The sequence below is a fragment of the Vulpes lagopus genome, chromosome 17 (assembly GCF_018345385.1).
Source record: "Vulpes lagopus strain Blue_001 chromosome 17, ASM1834538v1, whole genome shotgun sequence".
Lineage (NCBI taxonomy): Eukaryota > Metazoa > Chordata > Mammalia > Carnivora > Canidae > Vulpes > Vulpes lagopus.
In genome coordinates this window covers 1,535,453-1,561,235 of record NC_054840.1, presented here as the reverse complement: position 1 = coordinate 1,561,235, position 25,783 = coordinate 1,535,453, and the positions used below count along the sequence as shown (strand labels likewise).

Sequence of the window (25,783 nt, the reverse complement as noted above, 5' to 3'; positions counted from 1 at the left end):
TCAACCACAATAGTAGGAACACGGTGCATGCATATGAAAGAAGTGAAATGATCAAACAGGCAAAGAATACATAACAGCCAGTATTGAGACAACTGGCTATCCATTGGAAATACAAAATTAGATCTCTACTCACATTAGGTATATAAAAATCAATTCCATGGGAGTTAAAAATATAAATGAAAAGAGAAACTAACAGTTACCTGTAGGGGACCAAGAAGAAAATGGGAGCCCTAAGACTTCCCAGTGCATACACTTTAGAGTTCAGGGGGGACCATCTGAATGTATAACTTAATTAAAAATTACACGTAACAATGATGATTTATGCAAAATAATCCAACTATGATGATCAGCTACAGAAAGAGCAAGAGCTCACAGTGCTTTGCTCTGGGTGCACAAGGACCACCTAAGAAGTGATCACCGATTGGGGGAGGGTAGGGGAGGGAGAGTCAAGTGACTGCTGTTAAAAAACAAAACAAAACAGTACGTGGAGCATCAACACTAAAAAGGTGAGATGATGAAATAAATTACACCAGCTGGCTGTATTTTCCGTGTTTTAGGAAAGGATCTCTCGCTCTATAGTACTGTCCCTACAGAGGCAGCATAGTTTTAAGTTTATTTCTGATAAATCACTGTGTTCAGCCATAAAACCTTGTCCTAACTTAGTACATTTTATTAACTGCTCATTTATAGCTCTTTCAAAGACAAGGCTTTTAGAAAATAAATAAATTACATCATTTATCTAAACAGGCATCTTAAACTCTCACATCATTTATCTAAACAGGCATCTTAAACTCTCACATTTTAGGCCAGCAAAGTGTCAGAAAACTTATAAAACAAGAATCTAAATTCACTTCCAAATTCTGGTCTACATTAGGAAAACATAACTTCAATTGGCTTCAATCTTTATTTGGCTATAAATTCAAAAACAGTACTCACTTAAAAACTAAGAACTGAACTAATGTCATAAAAGGAATGACAACCAAAGAGAAGAAAGGCATCTACACAGGCGAGTGCTTCCTCGTAACTACGAAAGTGTGCAACGATTTAAGTGACAGACCTACCTGTGTGTTCCAGATGTGCACACATTTGTCAAAAGAACCACTTGCCAGGTACCTGCCATCAGGGCTGAAAGCCACACTGTACACAGGTTCTTGGTGTTTTGTCAAAGTATGGATGCAAATTCCTCGGTCTACGTCCCATAATCTAACAGTAGAATCGAAGGATGCACTGAACAAAGGAGGAAACAAGATGACTTTACAAGTAATGAAATATTCCCACGCCCCACACCCAATCTACAGTTTCGGCCATTTCTAGTAGCTAGCCACGAACTCCTACGAGACGCAGACTGGGCTGTTAGGAAGCAAGTGTTCTGAAAGCAAAGCCATATAGAAGAAAAGGCACCTTAAGAGCATCGCCCAGTCCCTGAACTGGAAAACAAAATGAGCTAAATTCTCTGTATTCCTTTGCTCCTTAAATATTTCTTTTATACTGACTGATCCAAAGTTTTGAACAACACACGGACTATATATTTATTATTTTAGCGCTGAAGAAACGTTATTATACCATGCCTCGATTACTTCAGTTTTAATCAATATTTGATACCCTCGGTAAATGTTTGGTAACTCCAGATATAAAAATCCATTAAGGCCTGGAATAAGAATAAAACTCCATGTCTAAATGTTCCCATCAAAAAAACATCCCTTGCAGGATACACTCCATTTCATGGAATCTTTCCTAACTCTGTCATATTTACTAGAAGCTTTTTCTGTGGAAGACTCATAAAAGGAGGAGTAAAACAGAAATATTACCTTGCTAACATAAGGTTGGCATTTGGATTATTTGTCCCTGGCCCTGTTGGACTCCATTTGATAGTATAAATTTCTTTATTATGTGCTTGCAAATCATGGACACAATTGTCTTGTTTCATACTCCATATCTGAGCAAAAAAGAAAAATGTATGTAATTATATTTTCTCACACAGAGGGTACATTTAAAATACTACTGTGCCAATCTAAAATATAAGCAGTATAATCAGAACAATGATTAGAGATCTAGGGAATATCTGCAAAGAAATTAAAATGTAGAATATATTTAATATTTATCTCTCTTTTAAAAATGACAAATTAGCTTTAAGTCCTTTCCAAATGCTCACTATTCTGAGCCCTCAAGACTGAATTAGCTGTAGTTCTAAAATTAACTTTGAGAGCTTCACATGGTATAAACTTCAACACTTAGTAAGTCCCTTGGGTAATGATCCTAAAATGTTTAAGGTAGTAGTTTTAACACTGTCCCTTAAATAAAAAATGTGCATTATGAATTCCTCTTAGGGTTTAGAATAAAAAAAAAAAATATGTTGTAACAGAGAAGGGCAAATAGATAAGCAACTTGCAAACAGTATATTCCTGTATGACACCAAAGCACAGGCAATAAAAACAAAACCAAAAAGGCAAAAGGGACTATATAAAATTAAAAAGCTGAGCAGCAAAGGGAACAATAAAAAGGCAATTGACAGAATGGGAGAAAACATATGCAAACCATGTATCTATAAAGGGTTAACACTGAAAATGCAGGAGGAACTCCTACAACTCAATTGCAAAATCCCTAAGAATCCAATTTAAAAGTGGGCAAACAGACTGTTCTTCTTCTTTTTTTTTTAATTTTTATTTATTTATGATAGTCACAGAGATAGAGAGAGAGAGAGAGAGAGAGAGGCAGAGACACAGGCAAAGGGAGAAGCAGGCTCCATGCACTGAGAGCCCGACGTGGGATTCGATCCCGGGTCTCCAGGATCGCGCCCTGGGCCAAAGGCAGGCGCCAAACCGCTGCGCCACCCAGGGATCCCACAGACCATTCTTCCAAAAAGATATGTGAATGGCCAATAGGTATATGAAAAGACGCTCAATGTCACTAGCCATAAGGGAAATGCAAATCAAAACTAGAATGAAATGTCATTTCACATCTATCAGAGAATTGCTATTATAAAATAAAAAAGACAATAAATGTTGTCAAGGATGAGGAGAAATTAGACCCCTTGTTGGTGGGAATGTAAAATAGTATATAGCCACCATGAAAACCAATACAGAGTTTACTCAAAAAAAAATAAAATAAAATAAAATAAAAACAGAACTACCATATTATCCAGCAATCCCACCTGTGTGTATTTATCAAAAAGAACTGAAATCAGGATCTTAAAAATGTTTGTACTCCCTGTTGGCTGTAGCATTAGTCACAGAAGTCAAGATGCGGAAAGCACCTCAGTGTCCATCGGTGCATGAATGGATAAAGAAAATGTGGTCTATACATACCATATACAACACAGTGTTTATTATTCAGCCTTAAAAAGAAAAAAAAAAAAAAAAGGAAATCCTGAACTATGCCACAACACGGATGAATCTTAAGGACAAATGCTGCGTGGTTCCATTTACATGAGGTATATGAGAGTTGAACTCACAGAAGCCAAGAAAAGAATGGCAGCTGCCAAAGGCCAAGGGAAGAGGACAGGAAGGACCAGCTAATTGACAAGTGTAAAATTTCAGCTCTCTAGTTCTACTGTACAACATTGTGGCCATAAATAACAATACTGTGCCGTACACTTAAAAATCTGTTAAAAAAGAGCTCACGTTACCATTATAAAAGTTCCGAAAATGACTCATACAGAACAAATCATAAAATAGCAAAGGAATAAAGTTAAAATGAGTAGAGACTAAGTCTTACTTGAGTTGAAAAGATCTATGTATGGAGCTTTAAAATACGTATTACTGAGCAAAAATCAAGAGAAATATACAGAGAGTATTTCTGGCAAAATCATTCAATAAAGACAAGGGGGTAAATCTCGCCCAACACACACACACACACCCCCCAAAACCCAACTGCCAACAACAAAAACTCCCCACAAAAATCAGGTCTGTTTCACTTGTCTGCAAGGAACCTAATAAGTGATAACAAAGCAAAACTGTAATGTGCTTGGATCCTAAACATTGATAACTCCAGGTCAAAAACCCCCCAAAATACGTTTCAGACCTTTTTTTTTTTTTCAGACCTTTTTTCACTTGACCTTTCACTTTGACCTGCCACTGTGGACCGCTCCCATGCATCACCTCCCTTAAGATCTGAACACTTTCTTTCATTTGGGTCATTCCTTCTCAGTTTCCTTTTGGAAGCTCGCTCCTCTTGAGCTGGCAATTGTTGGGAGTTCCTTAAGACTTTCTGTTTCTAAGGTTCTCCTCCTCTCTTACTCTGTATTTTCACCCTGCACAGTTCCATCCAAGTTGGTGGCTTTAAATGACCACCCACTCGCAGAGAATTCCGAAATGTTTATGTCCAGGGAAGAGCTCTTCTTGGAGCATCGGACCCACCTCGCACTCCCACCTGCATGGCTCAAATCACTGTTCAGGTTTTGCATGACCTACTGACTCATGTTCCTTGATCTCAGAATTTGGCCCCGAGACACAATACAGACCCATCTCACTTCTGCTTTAAAGCTCTGACCTTTCATTATTGTTAGGACAAAAAGCTCTCTAATGGTTTCTACTTCAAACCTGTCTAACTGCAACTCAGTAGGCTCTCCAGCCACTGACCTTCTTCCATGTCCACATATGTGCCATACTCTGTTCTGGAAGGTTTTCATTTTACGACTGTAATGCACGTGCATGCAAAGTAAACTCAGAGACAAAAGCATTAAGAAAAGCCTTTTCACTAGCAATGTGTGCAAGGGAGCTCAGGCTTGAGAAAACCATGTATAACTAAATACACAGCAGGCAGGCATTTAAGGAAAAAACCTCACCAGGTTACCAAGGTTACATTTAGTCTGTCCATGGGAGGAAAAGCAGTTTTCCCTCATGATTATTTCATCTGTAAGGGTCATCAAATCTGCAGCCAGTGGCATTACAAAGTCAACCATAAAATTATTTTCAGGAGAGTTACTATGTTGCAGGAAAGGGCTCAAAGCTTCACTAATATCGGAGATAAATATTAGGCTGTTCTTCATCTCAAAATGCTTTTTTTCCCTCAATGTGAGGTGCACACGTGCAAGGTGGTAGTTTTGTCTCTAGTCACACTGACAAGAAAAACATAAATTCATGTCGAGCTGTGGATGCAGGCATGTCAACTAGACCCACTCAGCAACTAAGCAATGCTGTGCTACAGCCCAGCTTCCCAGCAAGGATGATATATATTCACACCACAGAATCAAATTAACACAATCCACAGAATTTCGGTAAAATCCATGAATGTGACGAAGATCTGTTACTTGTCAAATTTTCACACGTGCAAATAAAACTTGAACCGCACCAGTATATGACCTTCGAGAAGTGCAGACAGCATGTTTCTTAGTGCCACAATTCCCACCAAGAGTTCTTTTTGCTATATCTAAACACTTGGAATACTAAGCAAAACAAATAAATAACGATTAACCTATTAAAAAGTAGAGTGAATCCTTAACACCTAATCCGGTTAAGGCGTTCAATGGACACTAGGACAGATGCTCTCAAGAATCTAAAAATGGCCAGAGCAGCCCTTCTTCAGCACACGGCCACTGCCACTTCACCCCACTGTTTCAATTACCTTCAAAGTCATGTCATCAGAACAGGAGGCCAGAAGATTGCCAGTTGGGTCCCATTTGATAGCATTTACTTCATTCTAAAGAGAACAGGGCACAGTCACATTTTCACGGTACAGACTGCGTTGCTCTTTGGACATTAAACACACATCCCTGAAAGCCACCTGCTGTATCACTTAGTCATCATAACCACTTTCAAGGGCGAAAAGAAGGTTACTCACCGTGTGTCCCTGGAATGTTTTGATAGGTCTGTCTTGTCCTAATTTACAGACATGAATGCACATATCTGTACTACAAGAAGCAAAGGTGTTGTTGCTCTGCCAATCAACATCCAGTGCTGGTGCTGAAAAGGAAAAGGGCTACAGGTTTGCGTTCATTCCACAAGCACTGAAATCTAGGAGCTTTAGTTCTAAATCACGCTTGGGCATTTCAGTATGCTAATAGGAACTTAAACATCTTACTTTATGATCTTTAAAATACTAACTGAATTTTTTAAAATGATCTAAATATCACAAACACTAATAAATTTCAGTTCAGGTGTCTCTATGTGAGCCACAGGCTAAGGAAGTAACGCAGGAGGTGAGGGCTCCTGAGCGCTTGCTCCATGAATTGCCAGGACTGGATCCTTAGTGTCGCGCTCGTAAACATTTAAACGTGATGTCATACTTCCTTTTATTTCTAAAATTCCGAGTATTTGATGGGCACGGGGGCTTCAGTCAGCCACTCCCTAACCGCTGGACCCCAAGCGAGTCATTTAACCTTTCATGCTGGTTTCCCCATCTATAAAAAGGGGGAATAAAACCTTTAGGCTTAGTACACAAGGATATTGTGAAGATCAAGGGAGAGGATGTGTGTGAAAAGTGCTTTGTAAATTGCAAGTTAGACAGACGTTATACTGAATAATTTCCATATCCACCCAACTGATAAGTGCAATATTGTATATGGTCGCAAATACATTTTCTTCTAAGTCATTCTTGTCAAATAACTGCTTAAAATCCGTGTCATTGAATTTAAAACCCTCAGACGCCCAAAAGCTGGCAGGTTATTAATACCCATGTTAGCTCTGATATGACTGGAGATTCTTCCCGTTTCCCCGGGCTGCAAGGTGCAAAGGCGCTCTATAATTAGGAACGCAGATAAGTAAGCGGGGTAAGCCACCCCGGACCTGGAGCGGCGGGGGGCCCGTGGCCCACCAGCCCAGTCGCTGTCATGTCTGTTCGGCTGCGGATCCGAGATGACACATGATCAAAAGGCCTAGGAGTGTGAACATCACACAAGACTCGGATTCTCGTATCCGTGTCACGAGGTGCTGGGAGGCCCTGGCTGCACTTATGGTCCCAGGTGGCAGCGGCCCTGTGCTCCCGGGGGGGCTGCACCAGCCCCGGCACGTCCCGCTCAGAGCCCAGGAGGAAAGTGGGGGCGGGGGTGGTGGTGAGGGCTACAAAGCACTTGGTAAGGCGGACCCCACCGAGGCCCACGGGAGGGGCGCGCCCGCCGCCCCGCGGTGTGAATCCACGTGTAACGGTCACGGGCTGTCCACGCCACTCGGTGCCCGGCCGGCCGGCCCGCGGGCTGCTGCGGGAGCGTTCCCTGCCATCGGGGGCCCCGCCGCCCCCAAGCCCGCGGGTGGTGCCCAGCGCGCGTGGCACGGAGCCGGGTTTGGGGGGAAGAGGAAGGTTGAGACCCGGAGTGTGGGCTGTGTGCGGAGAGTACCCGGTACCCAGCCGGCCGAAGCCCACCTGCAGCCGCTGCGAGCGGACCGGCGTCACCTCGGGTGCAGGCCGGCGACTGTGCCGTGTGTGTCGCCTGCTTGCCCTCAGGGCCACCGCTTGCCACCCTGCCCTGATAGCTCTGCACACGGACTCCGCATCCCGAGCCCACGGGGCTCCAGGCGGACACAGACCGTGAGAGCCATGGTCACGAGAAACAGAGAAGGCCGGCGCCTGTGAGCTCATCTCCCCGGAGCTGGGGCCTCGGGCAGCGGCCGCCGCCAGGGTGCCCGCAACGCCGGGCAGGCCGCCTTCTCTGGCTCGAGCTCCCGCTGGGCAGCTGGCTCCTGCCTTCTCTAGAGGCCGGCTGTCTGCGGCTGTTCCCCTCCGACCCGGTTACCCACAGTCCTCTGGTTCGCACTCGTCCAACACCTCTGCAGCTATTTCCTCCGATTAAATTCCCCCTTCTCGACTACCTGGTTTAGATCCTGTTTTCATGTCTGGAATCTCAGTAGCTACTAGGTTCATTTTGACATTACGTTACTATTACGTAAGATACCATTTCAAAAATAATTTTAACAAAATGTTTATTTGATAAATAGTTGATTCTAGTGTTAAGCATGTGTGTGTGTGTGTGTGTGGGCGGGGGGAAGCCTGCAAAATCTAATAAACTCAGAGAACAATTAAAGGTATGACAAAATGTCACAAGAAATGGTAAGTGTCTGTCATGATGTATCCGGATATTAATTTAGAGCTGTCCGCAGAATATGAGATGGGAGGCTGAGAAAAGAAGACATGGCATTCAAACAAATACACCATTAGGTTCAGAATGACACAAAAATAAACTGTGTGGCCCAGTGAAGCTAACGGGGGAAGCTGGGGAGTGCTCCAGCATGAGTTGTAGGATTTATGCTTTGTGATATCCCTGGCTCATAAAATACAATGGTTACAAGATTGGTATAATCGAAGAACACCTACCTCCTTACCTTTTGTTTACTCCTAAAATAAAATGAGTTTAGGTAATGCAGATTCATTAGGAAAGAAATACATCTCTATGGGGTGCCTGGCTGGCTCAGCTGGAAGAGCATGGGACTCTTGATCTCGGGGTTCTTAGTCTGAGCCCCGGGATGGGTGTAGAGATTACTTAATAAACTTAAAAAAAAAAAAAAAAAGAATTTACATCTCACAACAAAATGCATTTTTTATGTAAGTGATATGTGAGAGTTGTGTTCACTATTACTAGTCTCATTTTATACAAGATAAAAGAGACTAAAAAGAGTTCATTCATTTGCCTAGGGCTACAGTCCTTTAAAATCTTGGAGCTTAGATTCAAACTTTTGTGTCCTGCAATTTTTGATACGTTTTTGTTATCCTCTCCATCCTTCATAATTTAAAAAGGTAACAAATGAACTGAACCTATGTAGTAAGGAGAAAAAGGTATTTATTACTATTTGCATTTTTTAGAAACAGCTCTATTGAAATATAAATCACATACTTTAAAATTCTTTCATTTAAAGTATACAGTTTAATGGATTTGGGTATATTTAATAACTTTTAAACACTGTGGTCATATAGAACATAAAATGCCCTTCTACTAAGTGTACGATCACTGGTATTAATTACGTTCACGAGGTTGTGCGACCATCACCATCTTTGCTGTTTCATCACCCCCAGCAGATACTCGGTGGGTGTCACACAGTAGCTGCCCCGCCCCTGCCCCCGCTCCCCAGAGCCTCCAGCCTTTACTTCCTGTCTCTCTGAGCGGGTCTGTTCCAGGCAGGTAACAGGCAGACTCATCCTGTTTGTCCCTTTGTGCCTGCTTCATTTCACTTAGCGTGCTGCGTGTCAGGTTCACTAATGGTGACACTGTGTCACGACTCTTCCTCTTCAGGGCTGAATGACCATCTCGTGTGTGTGTGTACCGTGTTTTGTTTATCCATTTGTCTGCTGATGGACACTGGCTTGTTCCCACCTTTGGGCCACTGGGGATAATGCTGCCCTGCACACTGACAAGGATGTGTTCAAGCCCTGCTTTCAAGTCTTCTGGATGTCTATACCTACGTGTAGGACTGCTGGATCATCACATGGTAATTCTACGTTAAGGTTTTTGAGGAACCATCATACTGTTTTCCACAGTGACTGTACCTTTCTACAAACCAACTGGCAAGGTGTAAGGGTCCTAATTTCTCCATATCCTCATGAACATTATTACTTCTTATCACCGTAGTAATGGGTATGAAATGGCCGCTTACTGTAACTCATCTATAATCATGACTTATGCTCTATGCAAGTGTGTATATGGGAGAAAATTTAGCACAATAATTAAAATATGGTAATTTAAAAAGCATGACAGACTTCCATTTCTGGTCAAGACGGGTTAATAGGGACCAAATTTCCCACTTGCCCAAAACAACCAGAAAACTTACAAAATATATGAAATAACAATTCAAGACCGTAGACACCAGGCAATTAAAGACAGTGGTTTCTGAGAAAATGAGAACCAATCAGCAGTGTGCCCTTATATCTGCCCAGGCTTACAATGTGGGGGGCAGGGGTGTGGAGGTGGAAAAAAAGTCCATGTTTTGGCACAGGGAAGAGGAATCTTTCTAGGCAGAGATCAATGAATTTCCTGAAATGGAGAAACAAAGCTGAGATCCAGGAAGCCAAAGGGACTGGAATTAATAGGACAGATTACTGGAAAAGAGCTATGCACACAGAGATGTCACTACATGGTAATTGGAAGTAAGTTTATAGCACTAAATATCTATTTTAGACAAGCAGACAGGTCTCGAATCAGTGACCTCAACTACTGTATCAAGCAAAAGAAAAAAAAAAGTAAAAAACGAGTGAATTAGATTGACACTGGAAGCATGATACATAAAAAAACAAATAATTTATGGAATTCATCAACATTAATAACTCCTGATCTTTGAGGAATACTGTTAGAACAGTGCAAAGATGAGCCACAGACTGCAAAACAGCATTTGTAAGTACCTGATAAACTTGTTGTATCCAGAATACATAAAGAACTCACGACACTCAATAAGAAAACAATAAGTGAAAGATCCAAAGATTTGATCAGATACTTCACCAAGTAAGATCTACAGACGGTAAACAGCATATGACAAGATGCTCAACATCATTAGTCATTAGAAATACAAATTAAACCACAACGGGATACCAATACCCACATTAGAGTGGCTCCAATTAATGACACTGACCGCTTATCAAGTGCTACCAAGGACATGGAGGGACTACAATATCCATTGCTAGTGAAAATTTCCTGTATTGAAAATGTAAGCTTTGGAAAAACAGCTCAGCAGTTTATTAAGTTAAACATATACCTCCCATGTCATCTAGTTATTCTATTCTTAGGTATCTGCATGGGAGAAATGAAAGCCCAAGTCCACATATAGACTTGTACATGAACACTGATAGCAGTTTCATTTACAATAGCCAAAAAAACAAAAAACAAAAAACTGGAAACAACCCAAATTTGCTTCAACCTGTGAATGGATAAACAAACTGCGGCACAGCCACACGGTGGAACACTACTCATTAATTAAGTGAAGCAGATGCAAAACAATAACACGAGTGAAAGAAGCCAGGCCAAAAAAATTTATAATATAAACTAATCTTACATGATATAAACTAATGGAAAGACCACAGGTGGTTATCTAGGGGTGGAGGGGAGCGATCACAAAGGGGCAGGAGGAAACTTCGGAAGCTAACAGGTGTACTGTCTGTCTGAAGTACAGTGATGGTTTCAATGGTACATACTACATATGTCAAAACGTATCAACTTGTACAATTTAAGTATATATAGCTCATTTTATGACAATTATACCTCAATAAAGCTGTTTAAAAAAAAAATAAAAAACCAAAGAGCATGGCAAGAAAGCCTATCATGGGTAAAAAGCTTATTTACTGCGAAAGGACTTCAATACCACCTACCCGCCTCAGGCTGTCCTCAGGACTAAATGGGATCACGTAAACCAAGAGCACCATGTCTGACCAAAGGCGGTGTACGTCATACGGTAGCTAGTGACAGTACCAAATGCTTATTTCGACTTCGCTTTACTCCTAGCAGTGAGGAGAAATTTTTGGGTGGAAGAGCGAGAGGCCTAAGAGAATTCTATCTGTGTGAGGACTAGAAACAAAGGTGAAAAGGAAGTAAAACAGGTAATCAAAACTGATGTGTAAATGCCTATTAATGTGGTAAGCTTTAATCAAGCTGAATTGTTTAACATGATGTTTGCACAATTGCGTTATCCAGATACTACACACCAGTCATTCTGTACCTTATTTGGTTTGTTTAGTCACACTAAATAGAAAAAGACAAAAAGCCAAAATGTCAGAAGCTGTTTCCATTTTAAAGGTGATGCCGAACCACTGGCTGTTTGTGAAAAGGATGTTACCAAAATTTTGAGAATAATCAGTTAATTTTAGTCAGCCTTCAAATCAAAACTCTTCCCAACTACAACAAAATCTTCCAAGAAGCAGTTAAATCAGGTAGTGGTAAAAATGCTGTTCTAACTTAGCTGACCGCTGAGAAACACAGGGCTCAGCGGTCTGACCTGCCCCCTTCCACATGCAGTTGAAATTCCACATATCACTTCTGACTCCCATAAAACTTAACTGCTAATAGCTTATTGTTGACTGGAAGCCTAACCATGAGCAGAAACAGTCAATTAACACATATTTTGTGTGTTATACAAATTTTACACTGTATTCTTATAATAAAGCTACAGAAAATATTAAGAAATAATAAAAAATAAATTCACAGTAGTGCAGTTGTAGTTATTGGGGAAAAAACCATGTATATCAGTGGACCTGTACAGTTCAAAACTATGCTGGTCAAGGGTCAACTGTAGTTACTAGGTATCTTGTTCCAGTTTAATAATTATCACCAGGAAACTCCCTGAGAACAGCAGGAAGAGAGGGCAGGTACTGAAATCCAGCTGTGTCTACTCACCAGGTTGTTTGCCCTGGTGCATGGCTCAGTACCAAGGAGGAAGGAGCACACTACCAGGGGAGGGGGGCCAGAATTATTCTATTTAAGTATCAAATTATTTTTTAAAAGAGAAGTCCATTTAAAGCACCAAAGTTCCAACAATGCTGGGAAAGCCCATTTTTTTATTTCATGTACATAGAAGGATTGATTTAGAAACATGAGTCCAAAATGAGAAATGACAACACCTGAATTTGTATGAGTTTATAAAGTTTATACAGTATTTCCATATATATATATATTAGTTTTATCCTCATAACGAACAGGGATAATTATTATCCTTCATTTATAGATAGAGAAATGAGGCTCAGAAAGGTTAAATGACTTGCTCAGTCTTAAAGCTTGTTAAGTGGGGTGGAATTGCCATTCAAGCTTAGACCTCCTGATTCAAAGATCTATGTTCTTACCATTAGATAATACCAACCTAATTGCACTAGGCTGCAAATGGTTTTTTAATGGTACATTTCACAGAAAATGTTCGATGACCCCCTGACAATTAATGATCTCACTGATACTTGATATTTCAAGACTTTAAATGAATTATATGCCTTTAAAAAGCTTAATTAGAAAAACAGAAGAAAGCACCAGTTCTCATGTAAATTGTGAAGATTTACCTGAATGAAAGGGAAACTGTTGCTTGGCTTCACCGGTATGTGCATCCCAAATAATTGTAGTCTGAGATTGAAAAGAAAAATACATTAGGAGGTTAAAAGGAGCTCATCATAGGTGCATAAATGGGAAGCCTAACTATGTTAAAGCAATAGGAAATGTCAGAGTGAATTTAACTTTAAACATTTGCTTTAACCCCAATGGAACAAGGAGGGTATACTCTCACTTGGTGGGGGTGGGGATGGCTATTACGAGTTGCATTTTTCCCTGGTGAATTTTCATCAGTCAAATTACTTCAAACAATTATGAGTTGTCTCCAGAACACCAGAAATTATACTACATTGCTTAAGAAACTCAATTGTGATAATGTATTTAATGTAATTTTGGTTTTTAGCTTTTTTAGCCAGTGGGAGGCACATACTTGATTAATAAAGTCATCAACCAATCTCAGTATTAAGATTTTTAAAGCTCACATTTCCACACAAAAAGGCAGTTTGGATTTTGACAATACTTAAAGCAATGTTTTATATATTATATCCACGTATGATATATAAATCTGAATGGACATCTTCACAATTCCTTTAAACACCCTCCCATCACTGGGTTTTATAATTTTGGGGATGTAAGGTATTACACAGTGTCAGTGGTTATTAATAGGACTTTTCCCTCCTATTCTTGGCCTCCTTTACTTTCCTTTCCCTCTCTAGTTTCATTTCTGACAATTCATTCAGTTAACTATGAGCATATACTTTCCAGGATTAAAATCATCTTAAACCTGTATTATTTTTGGGAGGTGTGGGATAAAGGGGATGACCTAAGAAAACGAAAGAGCACGGAGCCCATAGTTCCAACCTATCCATATTTTCCAGCCTCGTTAGGTGAAAAAAGCTGCGAAGAATCTGCGTTTTTTACATTTTCAATTAAGCACCAGGAGTTCGGCTAACAGACTGGCTCTAAGATTTCTCAAGGAATCATTCTGGAGCCATTTTTACAGCTGAGATAAACTAGAAACTGGGGAAGAGAAGCAGAGTACAAGAGACATGACATCCATGATTCCAGCAAAGATGAGTGGTCAAAAAGATAAAAGATAAATGACATTTTGATGAGTAATTTCAGGAATGAGCTGATAAAAAAATCTGAGAGCATTTCTACTATTATCATATATTCATAACTGAATTTCCCATTTGTGGATGTTTCATTGTTTACGTGATCAGCAGGACAAAATACTACTTTCAGTTATACTATGTAACACATCGACCTTCAGAAAATCTAGTTTAACATTCGCTTACCTTGTCTACTCCAGCACTGAGGATGAAATTTCCTTTCTTATTCCACTTTAATGCAAATATAGGGCCTTTATGCTGCCCCAAGGTGCTAGCAAGGTTACCTATTATTCAGAAAGAAAATCGTTAGAATTATCTCAAGCTTTATAACTCAGATCAACAACAACATAGAAAAAGAAAAATGCAAAAAAAAAAAAAAAAGAAAAATGCTTCATTTACCATCTTTAGTCCATATCCTGGCAAATCCATCATATGAACCAGTTGCTAGAAGTGTACCTTCGCTCTGTCAGAGAAACACACTTCCTTCAATTATATAATCCAGAAAGGGCATTTAATTGTTATTTGGCTATTTCATGTTTAAATCCTAGGGACAGCAGATCCTTGACCTTCTCTGCTTCAAAACTTCCCTTCTGCCTATTTGGGAACGCTACCGAAGACCTACAAAGCACCCTTCACTGCTGTGAAGCTGGGATTTAATCAGCACCTAGTCAGTGTGGTGGCCTTATACCCAAATCTCAAAAACGGCAGGAACTACTCTGGAGCAGGACCCACACCACTCTGATGCACACTAAGGTCTACAGTATTGTCATAGATGCACGTGGCTGAAAATGGGAGTAGGGCGGTGCACTAGGAAAGACACCCAAATCATCACCTTATAATGATTTTATAGAGTAAAAAGCAAAACCAGCTAAAACATCCTGTTATGGTTAGACGATTTTATATGGTCCTCCCTCTAAATCTTTTACTAAAGCCTAAATGAAGCTTGTATTGTGTGTGAGCCAAACAATATTGCCGTTTCAGATGATCAGATACTTAAATATCAGTGAATGTTTCTTTCCTTTGTTAATTTTCCCAATATGAAATCCTTACCAATTAAAAAAAAAAAAAAAAGAGCCAGAAAAGATAAGAGTGTAGGCTGATTTTATAGTTAATGAAGTGAGTACAAGTGCCTGGAACTACTTTACCGCAGGGAGAAATCCATAACCAATTTCTCTACTCTTACATTCCCTTGCTGTGCCTGGCCCTGATGAATGGTACAACAGAAGGACAGATCTATGGAAGTGCAAGCTACAGTGGGCATTCAACAGACTACTGCTGGGATTAGTGAACACTACTGAAGACACAGAATGAAGTCCTGCCTTACTCAGTGCCTTGTGGATGCTTTTTGGAAAGGGAAGTGAAAACAAGATCGCCTTTTTTCAGACCTCTCAAGCCAGTTAGCTGTACAGGTAAGGGAAAAACAAACAGATGCTGGTACTAGGGGATGTAGGTTCGGTCCTTTCAGAATCTGGTTCCACAGTTTCATCTGAAGAAGGAGCCATGTTGAAACCAAGAGCAAAAGCCAACTTCCAGACTCTGCAGGATGAGAAGCTTCCTTTAAACTCCCGGCCCCTGAATGTCTTACTTCATGGACCACCACAGTAGGAAAAGAATACTTTGAAGATAGCGTATCTCACAGGCTCTTGCATTAGTCATGGAAAAGAACCATTCATCAAGGATAATGTTTTCCCGTTGGTGGAAGATTCAAATTCACAGTGAATAATATATGTTTGAAAAGTCCACACTTCCACAAACTATAACTTGCAGTTCAGAATCACCAAGCTCAACAAACATTTGTTAACCATCCTTTTCACGGTAACCTGTAAATTTCATTAAGTTAAAATAAATGGTTTCTGAGCCAAACAGTATATGAGGGCAATAAGGCCTCTGACTTAAGATAGAATAAGGTCCCATGTTGAGAAGATAATTCTTAGTCCTGACTCTACAGGAATTTATTTCAGAAAAATTTCGTAAGAACTGAGAACTTTTGCTGGAGATACCGTTTTTAAAAAAGATCTCATTCATTGGAATGAGATTTGGATTTGGAAGATCCTTTGGAAAGTCGCACAAAAGTTGTTGGACAGGGGCTGGAGGAGGAAAGGGTGTTTGCTGAAGAAAGAACCACGAACCCCATGAAATGCTCAAGAATGCTAAAATTGTCTAAGATGTTTCTTAGACTTGGGAAGACAGGTAAAAAATGGATGCAAAGTCACAAGGAAGGAAAGAAGGCAACACGGAATAAAGGAAAATACACAGGAACTTTAAAAATGCTAATTTTCCACAAATCAATCATAGTTGGAAATGGAAACAAACAAAGCTGGTTATCATGTACTTGAAACCGACGGGTGAAGCTTTGTCAACGAGGAGCTCAAACTTTCTGGGGAGTCAGAGCACTAAAGGTATCTCTGAAAGATATGGAATGACACAGAGGATCAGCTAACTGTAAGATTCCCACAGCTACGGCAGAGCCTAGACTAATGGTCCCTAAAAGGCAGTCGGCAATGAAGTTTTCAGCAGTTCTGAGCAAAATGAGAAAAACAAGAACATGCTTTTATTTTGCAAATTTCTCTTACGCCTAGCAAAGGACTTCGCAGTTAAGGACTTAGTGTGTGCCAGTTGTTGATTTTCATCTATCACCCCATTTATGTACGTACCGTTACCACACCTCTACCTAACATTTGAGGAGCATGAAGTGCAGAGGGGCAACCGCCAGTCTGACAAAGGTTCTGCTGCAAGATCAACTGCAGAGCTGCAAGTCGAACCTAGGTCTGACTGCTGGAGGGCCAGCCTTTGATCTAATAGCATATTTGAGAACGGGGAGTCCTAGGTTGTCGTTCTTATTAGTGAAATTCAAAAAATATCTGAACAAATGGACAAACGCTGCTATTAGTCTGAGGTTCAGAGATGTTAAGTAGATTAGGAACTGTAGTCATCATGGATAATACAGTGATACTCACATTCCAATCTAGGGATGTCACATCCTTGTTGCTTGGGACATCTTGCCCTCCTTCTCGTATACAATGTCTAAGTACTAATTGTGTGGAGCCACTAGTGCTATTTTCACTAAGATTCCATATTCTTGCTGTTGAGTCTCCAGACCTAGAAAGTATGCAGTATATTTTAAATTGTCATGATATTCTCAAGTATCCCAGAATCAAAGCAACATATTTACATACTATTATTAATAAGGCAAATAAAAACTAGACTCTGGGGTTTCCATTTCCACTTAGTCTCCATTTTGGGGGCCCTCAGCACTTTTGAAGAAGCTTAATTAAAACTTCTAAGATTATGGGGGCACCTAGAGGGCACAGTTGGTTGAGCAACTGACTCTTCCTTCTGGCTCAGGTCATGATCTCACAGGTCCTGAGACCCAGCCCCAAGTCGGGCTCTGTACTCAGTGTGGGGGCTGCTTGAGATTCTCCCCTCTCCATCGCTCCCTCCTGCTTGTGTGCGCGCATTCTCTCTCAAATAAATATATCTTTTCAAAAAATAACTTAAGATTAAGTTATGAAGAAATAAAGATTTACTGAGACAAAAGGACCACAAAGAAGCAACAAAAACATGTCAGTAATGCTTTTATAAAATGTGTACTCGTTCAGTAGGATATTTAAGTCTCACATTAAGAAACATACCCCGATGCCAAGAGATCACTAACGGGGTTCCAGGCACAGATGAAAACTTCGGATTCGTGGCCCCGTAACACAACTGCTTTATTAGGAGGGATTTCAACATCCCCGTCCACTTCCATCATATCAGTATGATTATCTGTGTCATGAGAATCAAGTGGAAAATTCCGGTTAGGTATTATTATAACACCCTGAGGGGGAAAAATAATTCTTAACCAGCATTTTATACCTCCCTTGTGACATATAATGTAACTTAAAAAACAAAAACAAACAAACAAACAAAAAAAACTATGTCAGGTAATGGCAAAAATAATTATACAGCACTTGTCACACGAGAAGTAAATTCCTATCTTTAGTTACGTCTGACCCTACTATTTTTAAAAGATGTACGTGTGTGTGTGTGTGTGTGTGTGTGTGTTTGGGGTGATGAGGAGGCAGTGAGAAAGACTGCAAAAAGGTCAGAGCCAAACAAGGCTAAAATGATAAAATGATCTGAATTAAATATAGTCCATGCCAACACTATTCTGAATTTCTGCCAGTAGGGGTTGCTGATATCATTCATATAACATGAGAGTTGCCTTCCTATCTCCATGTCAGAGCTTTACTGGGTTAATGACTAGTATTACAAATTTTCTTTCGAAGTCAAGAGCAAACAACAAAATTTATCTTATAGTAGAAAATGGTTTCTAAATATTTAAAGAAGAAAATAAAATCCATGAAAGTAAATCTAGCTTTTTGGAGCTTCAGGAATAAAAATCTGAATTGTGATACAAGTTAAGGGAACAAGTTGGCATAAATGAAACAGACGATGTTACTTCAGTTTAGAAGATGACACATCTACACAAAGCAAAATACTTTTCCTGCAAAGGAATTTTTAGAAATTCTTATTTCAGCTCACTTGCTATAGTATGTGCTCCATTCTCCTCCCCATTTGCTGTATTTTCTCCATTTTTTGCAGACCCCTGTTGGTTTGTGGTGGCTGTGGAGGTGGCGGCAGCTGCGGCCTGCTGCTGTGCGAGCTTATCCCTGTAAGCTTGCTGTCTGGTCTGCACCACATCAGGCATTACGGCATCTATCAGCGACAGAGACTCTATTGGCCGACCATCGAACAAGGTACCATCCTGGAGGTGGAGAATTTTGAGGCAGAAAACACAAAAGAGACATACTTAGGGTGAATCAACGGCAAGGAGCTGCTGAAATTCTCCTTCTCACCTAGTTCATACTGGTGAGGATAAAGCTGAAATATTGAAAGGAATAGTGAAAAGTGGGCCCAGGTGATAAAAAGTTTATTAATTAGATCCCAAAATTCCGTCGGGGAAAAGCAATGAACAACACTAAGGAGTTCATGCAACGGGAAGAGAGGCTTGGGGCCACATTAGGATAAAAACTTCTTTACAACAAAAAACTTTTAAAATAGCTTTGTTTTAAGAGGACTTGGTGCATCTGGGTGGCTCAGGGGTTGAGCGTCTGCCTTCAGCTCAGGGCGTGACCCCGGGGTCCCAGGATCGAGTTCCGCACTGGGCTCCTCTCGAGCAGCCTGCTTCTCCCTCTGCCTGTCTCTCTCATGAATAAATAAATAAAATCTTAAAAAAACAAGGACTAAAAAATTTCTCGTAATTTGATTCAATATCAAAACAAGAAACAGACGTCAGATGCTCGGCCATCTGATCGTCTCATTCTGCTAACGACGAGACGGGAGCACTAAGGTTTAGAGGCAGACGTGCCGAAGTCCCAGGGCCAGGCCAGGCTCCTAGCTGGCGCTCTTCCTTGGTTACCTGAGGACCACCAGCACGGCCACCGCACCTGTAGTCTGTTAGAAACGGACAGTCAAACCTACAGAGTCGAAATCTCTGAGGGGCTCGGGAATCCCTGCTTTCACAAGCCCTCTCGGGTAGTTCTAGCATGCGAGCATTCGAGAAGTACCACCCTCACTTGAGACAGGTGCTCTTTAATTTTATGGCTTTGCTGTAAGTTTCCAAAGCTCCTCCCATTGATATCAGGAGGCTCCAAGTTAATAAAAAGTTCTCCAGTGGCCACATGGAGACAGAACAAGTCAGAAACAGAAACTGGGAAAATGCACATGTAAGGCCCAACTCACTCAGGCTGCTCAAGGTGCACTAACCCAAGACCTACAGGGCGGTGATGGGGTTGCTCTGAGCTACAACACCACCACACACCTTTCTGAGCTGTCAGCTGCAATGGAGTATTTGAGGAGCTGGAGAATTTAATCTAAATAATTTATTTAATGCCAACACAGATACACCGTAGAGTACTACATTAAATCTATAAAATATGTATTTTTCAGATACCATGAGACTTTAACTCTGGCCACTGGTGGAGATTGTTTCTCATCCCCTGTGATAAAGGATAATCTGGGACAGAAAACACTAAAAGTCAATGAGGACACATTTAATTTAATATTAGTGGATTTTTCAGTTTTGGAGACGAAGAAACTCAAAAATAATGAAATCAGAATTAGAGTACTACATAATTATAATAATAAATACTGGTATAGAAACCACAGAGGTTTATTTAAAAAAAAAAACTTGCTAAAGTAAAGGGGAACATGTTAATCTCTGAAATGAAAATAAAGAGCTCCACGTATTATAAATCCTGATCACTTATGAAAATTTTCAGCTAGACCAAGGTTTGCAAACTTTTTCTGTGAAAGGCCAAACAGTAAATATCTAAGGCTCCGCAGAGCATAAGGTCTCTGTCACAATCATTCAATACTGCCACTGTAGCACAAAAGTAGCCGAGACAGTACATAAATGAAGGAGCGTGGCTGGGTTCCAATCCAGCAACGGGCAAACAGGCAGGATTTGGCTCATGGGTCATCGCTGGCCGGCACTGGAATTGTATAGGCAAAAGCATCAAGAGTTGGCTTTAATCATAACCTGCCTTCCAAAATCAGGTATAACCAAATAACCTGAGGTTTTGGGATTTTTCAGACTGCCAATTATGGTCTCCGTGTTCCACAGCACACTGTTGTTTTAAAGAAAACGGTTTCTTATTAGTTACTTATAAAACCATAGAAAGGGAAATAAATGAGAACCAATGGTTCTTGCAGCTGGGAGCCAGCAGGCCTTGCCTGTTCACCCTGACTGGGACACCAGGAACGCCACCCTTCAACTTTGTCAACCTAGGGAAGCTGAAGCCGGATAATGAACGAAGAGACAAGATATCAGATTTAAGGACAAATTTAAGAGTAAGACTTAGAATTTCAAATAAGGTTTCCTTACCTCATTAATACTAACTTCTGCCTCTACATACTGTAGACCTTTCTGGATGATAGAAATCAATGCAGCAGGTGGGACGAGGGCACCATTTATGTTAGACTGACTGATATGGCTTTCTATACCAAAGGTAAACGCTGAATGAGAAAATCCTAAAACCAAAAAAAAAAAAAAAAGAAAAAGAAAAGATATAAGAATTTATTCTCCCAATGGCAACATGCTATTTAAAAGACACAAATGAAAGATCTCTGTTATCTTGCAAAGTCACAATCCATCCATTTGAAATCTCAGACTGTTAGCTAAGGTTAAATATGTTTTTAAACAAAAAATATAAAAATCCAAACATACTAACTTTTACATATTTTCCTTTTCACTTTAATCACAAAAAATATGATATAAAATTTCTAGTGCATATAAAATTTAGCTGTAATTTTCCTCAAAGAATAGCATCAAACTTTAAAACTGGGGGGAAGGGGGGAAGGAGTCTTTGGAAATCATGTGAGTCGACTGCTTCACTGAAGATAATTTAGACCAAGATAAATTAAGGTGACACTTAATATTTTTGTAGCATATTTAAATTTCTACATACAAATTGTCAAACAATGTATAAATCCAATGTTCTGCAGGTTTTTTTAAACTTAGGTAATAAGCAAACTAAAATCAACATAAATAACAAAAATTTTTACACTTAAGTCTCGTACGTAGGAGTTAAATGCAAAAAATTTTTACTAATTCTTTGCTACTTAGTAATAACCCATGTAAATGAAAGCTTTAGGAAATAAAAGTTAGCAAGTAAATATCCAGTTTCTAACAGCAATTCTTTAATTTTAATTTGAAACACTTAAACACAAAACACATAATAAAAAATTCTTTATGTTGGTCTTGCTTTGAAAGTCTAGTCCAAATTCAAAGGTAAAACTCTAGTAAAATGATAGATGCAAGTGCAGTTATTCTTCACTAAAACACCCATCAGAGCTTATCATTAAATAGTAACCGTCATTAACGTATTTTAAGCAATTTAATGGCACTGCATATTATGAAACATTAAGACACTTTCACACTAAGTAATCTAAATGAAAATGGGCTTGTGTCTTAAACTGATCTAACCCATGTCATAACTGTTATCCAGCCTATCCTAGTTTTCTAGGGCTGACTCTGTCTTTCCGCATCTTGTACTTCCACCTGAGGCTTCTTGTGGCACTTATAAACAGTCTAGAATAAAATACTATGGACTCCCCAAAAAAGCATGTGGCTAGGAAGTATTTTAATTGGTCAGCAGACAAAATACACCTCAGCTCCTCTTCCGCACGGCTCCTTCCTTCCCTCTTTGAGACACCTAGCCATTCCATTCCTGAAACCCACAGTGAGAGGTAAAAAGATGTTACTTTTAAGACGTTGACCTTGCCTCCTGGCAAGACCAATATCAAACACATTTCTGGTTTTCAGCTTAATCGGAGTTCTCAGAGATGGTTAAGAAACGGGGCAATGACTAAGAAACATGTCAAAGAAAACGCGTCATTCTGCACTGTCCCTGCAGGACGTACCCACGACTAGTGGCTATGAGCAGGTTCCAGCCTGCCAGGGTAGAAGGCTACAACGTCTGGGGAGGATGGAGGGACGGTAAGAGGTAAGGCAGTGAAATCCACAGCGCTGAGGCTGGAGGGTCCCTGTGTCCAATTATATTCCCTTCCCTAAATAAATTCACAGTAAATTATAAACGGGAAAAAGGCTAAACAGCCAGTGGCTTAGAGACTTAGGAAAACTTCAAGATGGACAATACCACTGATGGAGGGCCTCCACAACGCACACATAGTTGTTTTTTTTTTTTAATTTTATAATCTAAGCTAGCAGATGGGGAAACAGCCACTAACAGAATAAGGATTTAAATCCTAGTTAGTTAGCATCCAGTGTAATATTAGCTCCAGGCGTACAAGACAGTGATTCAGCACGTCCACACGCACAGCACCCGTGCCCATCACGAGAGCGCTCCTTCACCCCCATCCCTGCACCTACCTGCCCTGTGGTAACCATCGGTTTTTTCTCTAGAGTTAAGAGTCTGTTTCTTGCTTTGTCTCGCTCCCTTTTTCCCCCTGCATTCATCTGTTCTGCTTCTTAAATCCCACATGAATGAAATCATTTGGTATTTGTGTTTCTCTGACTTATTTCTTTCCATCTACGTTGTCGCAAATGGCAAGATTTCATCTTTTTATGGCTGAGCAATATTCCATGTATATACCACATTATTTTTAAGAGGATAAGGATTTAAATTCATTCAGAGACCACGGAGGTAACCACTGCATTCTGCTGCTCTTACTGAACAATTAAGTTAAAATATGGTCAAGGATAAAGCTAAGACTGAGTGAGTTCCTGTTTCCTAATAGAAAATAAAGGATTACATCATTGTTGTCTCAACTCAGAGTGTTATAAAGTGGTGTCAGTAGTGCATGAAACATTGAGACATCTTATTAGCAATGTTTCTTAAGCGTTCTGATTTTCATAAGCCTTACAAATTTTGGCAGAGTCTATGACTTCTGTACTCTCTAATTCATGAGTATAATTTAAATAATCAAAATCATCATATTTAGAGTTCAAGCTTATGTCCAAGAATATCCTAAGAGTTGCAGGCAGATGATGTCAATTTTGGACTGGCAGGCTATATATCCTGAATTTGTTCCGTCAGAGTGTGAGAAAAGCTATCCCAGGTGCTTACATACATCTCAAGTTATCACACATGTGCTTACAATGTTCTCAAATAGTAAGAAAACTACTCTGAAGGGGTTTATTAGTGCATTGTTTTGACACTTCACATTAATGTCTACCCTAAAAAAGATCCACAATTAAAAATGCTCTGCTTCAATAAATGTTGAATTCAATCGTAATTTTTTATTTCTAGTCATGGTTGGCAGTTTAAAATCATTATTTTCAAAACTTCTTTTCTTATTCCCCTCCCCAACACTTCCGTTTTCCTTAGACACCTGACTTTAACTTCATTATCCTTGAAAGTCATCCTAACGCTCACCTCGGCCCCTGGTGCGCCCCCTGGTTTCCCAACTCCTAGCTGTCCGAGCTCTCTGGTCTCTGTCAGCAGCTTTCCTTTTCTGCTAGAACCTTGAGTTTAGTTCCCATCATCCATTGCCTTGGCCACACTACAGCTGGAGAATCACCTGTGCAACAAGACCAGTCACAATCCTCTTCTGGGCACTTTCAATGATCCCTTTGATCTTCCTAATAAAGACCGAGCTTCTAAGTATGACACACAGTTACCTTGTCATCTGACCCTACCTACGTCTCCAGACTCATCTCCCCAATTCCATGCCCCCCACACCTTTCTTCCCATTGCACATAAAATTCAAGTGATGGCCAATTAGGTAGCACTGTGAATATGCTATACTATCTCACGCCTTGGTACCCCGTGTGTTCCTGTTCTTTTCTCTCATCTGAATGGAGGGAAGTCCTTTTTTCACCACCTCAGAGGAGGGAACTTTCTCTGCACGCTAATCCTACAGTCTAAGTATGGTATTTACAACACTGGGTGGTTATCGCGCACGTGTGTGTGTGTGTGTGTGTGTACAACTACTGGACTGGGCTACCCGAAGAAGAGTTTATGTCTCGTAAATCTTTTTATTCTGGAAACCTAGAATGTGACCTAATTTAACTAATGCTCAATAAACATTTGTGAAATCTTCCTTGAAAAAACAAAAACAAAACTCAAACCAGGTCATGCCAAAAAATATTTCCATTTATCTGTAAATATATATTCAGGAAATACTTCTCAGGGACAGCTTTGGATTTACATCGTAAAAGGCAAAAAGGGGTTCACTTAAATCTGTGAGATGCTGAAGACTGACTTGACTGCTTAAGACAGTATCCCTTCTTTCCAGGAGTAGGAGCAAAACTGATACAAATATTACCTCTGTAATCAAGTACTCCACAAATTCGGTAGGGTGATTAAGATATGGGAGGTGAAAAAGAGATTCCAGAAAAGAATTAAGGCTAAAAACCATGAAGTTTAGTATACAGTAACTCAGGAATAAAGACAGGCAGTGGCGGGGGATGCATGGTAACAACTCATGAGACCGTGCATGGTTCCCACATAAGAAACAAGATCACAGAACAACTGTTTCCTACATATTGCTTATTTCAGGGAGTGCTTTGTTCCCTTGGGATGACAGGGGCTGTGTTTTCCGAGGTGTTAGGCCTCCAGAGCAAGCCAACTCTCCTTTCAAACAGACTACAAGAACATGAAAATGGGCCTTGAACATCAAGGCCATGGTACAAGGTGATGAACGACAACCTCACCGCCACACAAAGTGACACAGTCTAGAAGAAACATCTAATAATCCATCCAAGATCCTATTTAAGTTTCAGGTAAAGCAAAAAACAAACAAACAGAAAATTATATCCCTGCCCTCATTACCACAAAATTCCTTGTCCCCAAATCCATTTCCAACTGTGTCCTCTAGACCCAGATTTTTGTTTATTCTAAAAAGTTCCGTATTTAAAGATTTTAGAAAAGGCGAAAAGGAGGAGCAAAAAATGCTATAGGCGATCTTGCATGTTGTTTTATAAAACAAGCAAACAAACAAAAAAAAATGGACCACATGAGAAAGGAAAAAAATTACAGTAACAAACTCAAATTAACAACTAATATTTTTTATATTTTCTTTTTTTCTTTACACACTGTTTTCCTACATCACAAATAACACACTGGGCTACACAATTCTGTGCTCTAATTTTGGACATTCTATATGGATTAAATTTTCTGAAATGACTTTATTATCATACTGTTCAGCCAATAAATGTGCTCAACTAGTAAATTATTCACCCCATTGATGGATAGTTTGGACTTTCTGAATGTTTACTACTTAGGAGGAATCTTACCTCAAATATCTACATGTATAGATAGGCTTCTGCCGTGTACGTATTTTTTTC

At 40.0% G+C, this 25,783-nt stretch overlaps 1 protein-coding gene across 12 annotated transcripts in view; it reads right to left on the bottom strand.

The window, feature by feature from the left end:
• The window catches only part of TBL1XR1 (TBL1X receptor 1), a 167,937-nt gene that overhangs the window by 8,204 nt on the left and 133,950 nt on the right, over nt 1–25,783 (bottom strand). For all 12 annotated transcript variants that reach the window (XM_041732019.1, XM_041732013.1, XM_041732011.1 and 9 more), the window contains 11 exons: nt 20,858–21,003; nt 18,514–18,736; nt 17,622–17,754; nt 16,947–17,088; nt 14,389–14,452; nt 14,176–14,273; nt 12,892–12,952; nt 5,779–5,900; nt 5,563–5,637; nt 1,809–1,936; nt 1,062–1,227 (listed from right to left, as the gene is read on the bottom strand). In XM_041732019.1, coding sequence (XP_041587953.1) covers nt 1,062–1,227; nt 1,809–1,936; nt 5,563–5,637; nt 5,779–5,900; nt 12,892–12,952; nt 14,176–14,273; nt 14,389–14,452; nt 16,947–17,088; nt 17,622–17,754; nt 18,514–18,679 — 1,155 coding nt within the window. In that variant the 5' untranslated portion in view covers nt 18,680–18,736; nt 20,858–21,003. The remainder of the gene's footprint in view (nt 1–1,061; nt 1,228–1,808; nt 1,937–5,562; nt 5,638–5,778; nt 5,901–12,891; nt 12,953–14,175; nt 14,274–14,388; nt 14,453–16,946; nt 17,089–17,621; nt 17,755–18,513; nt 18,737–20,857; nt 21,004–25,783) is intronic.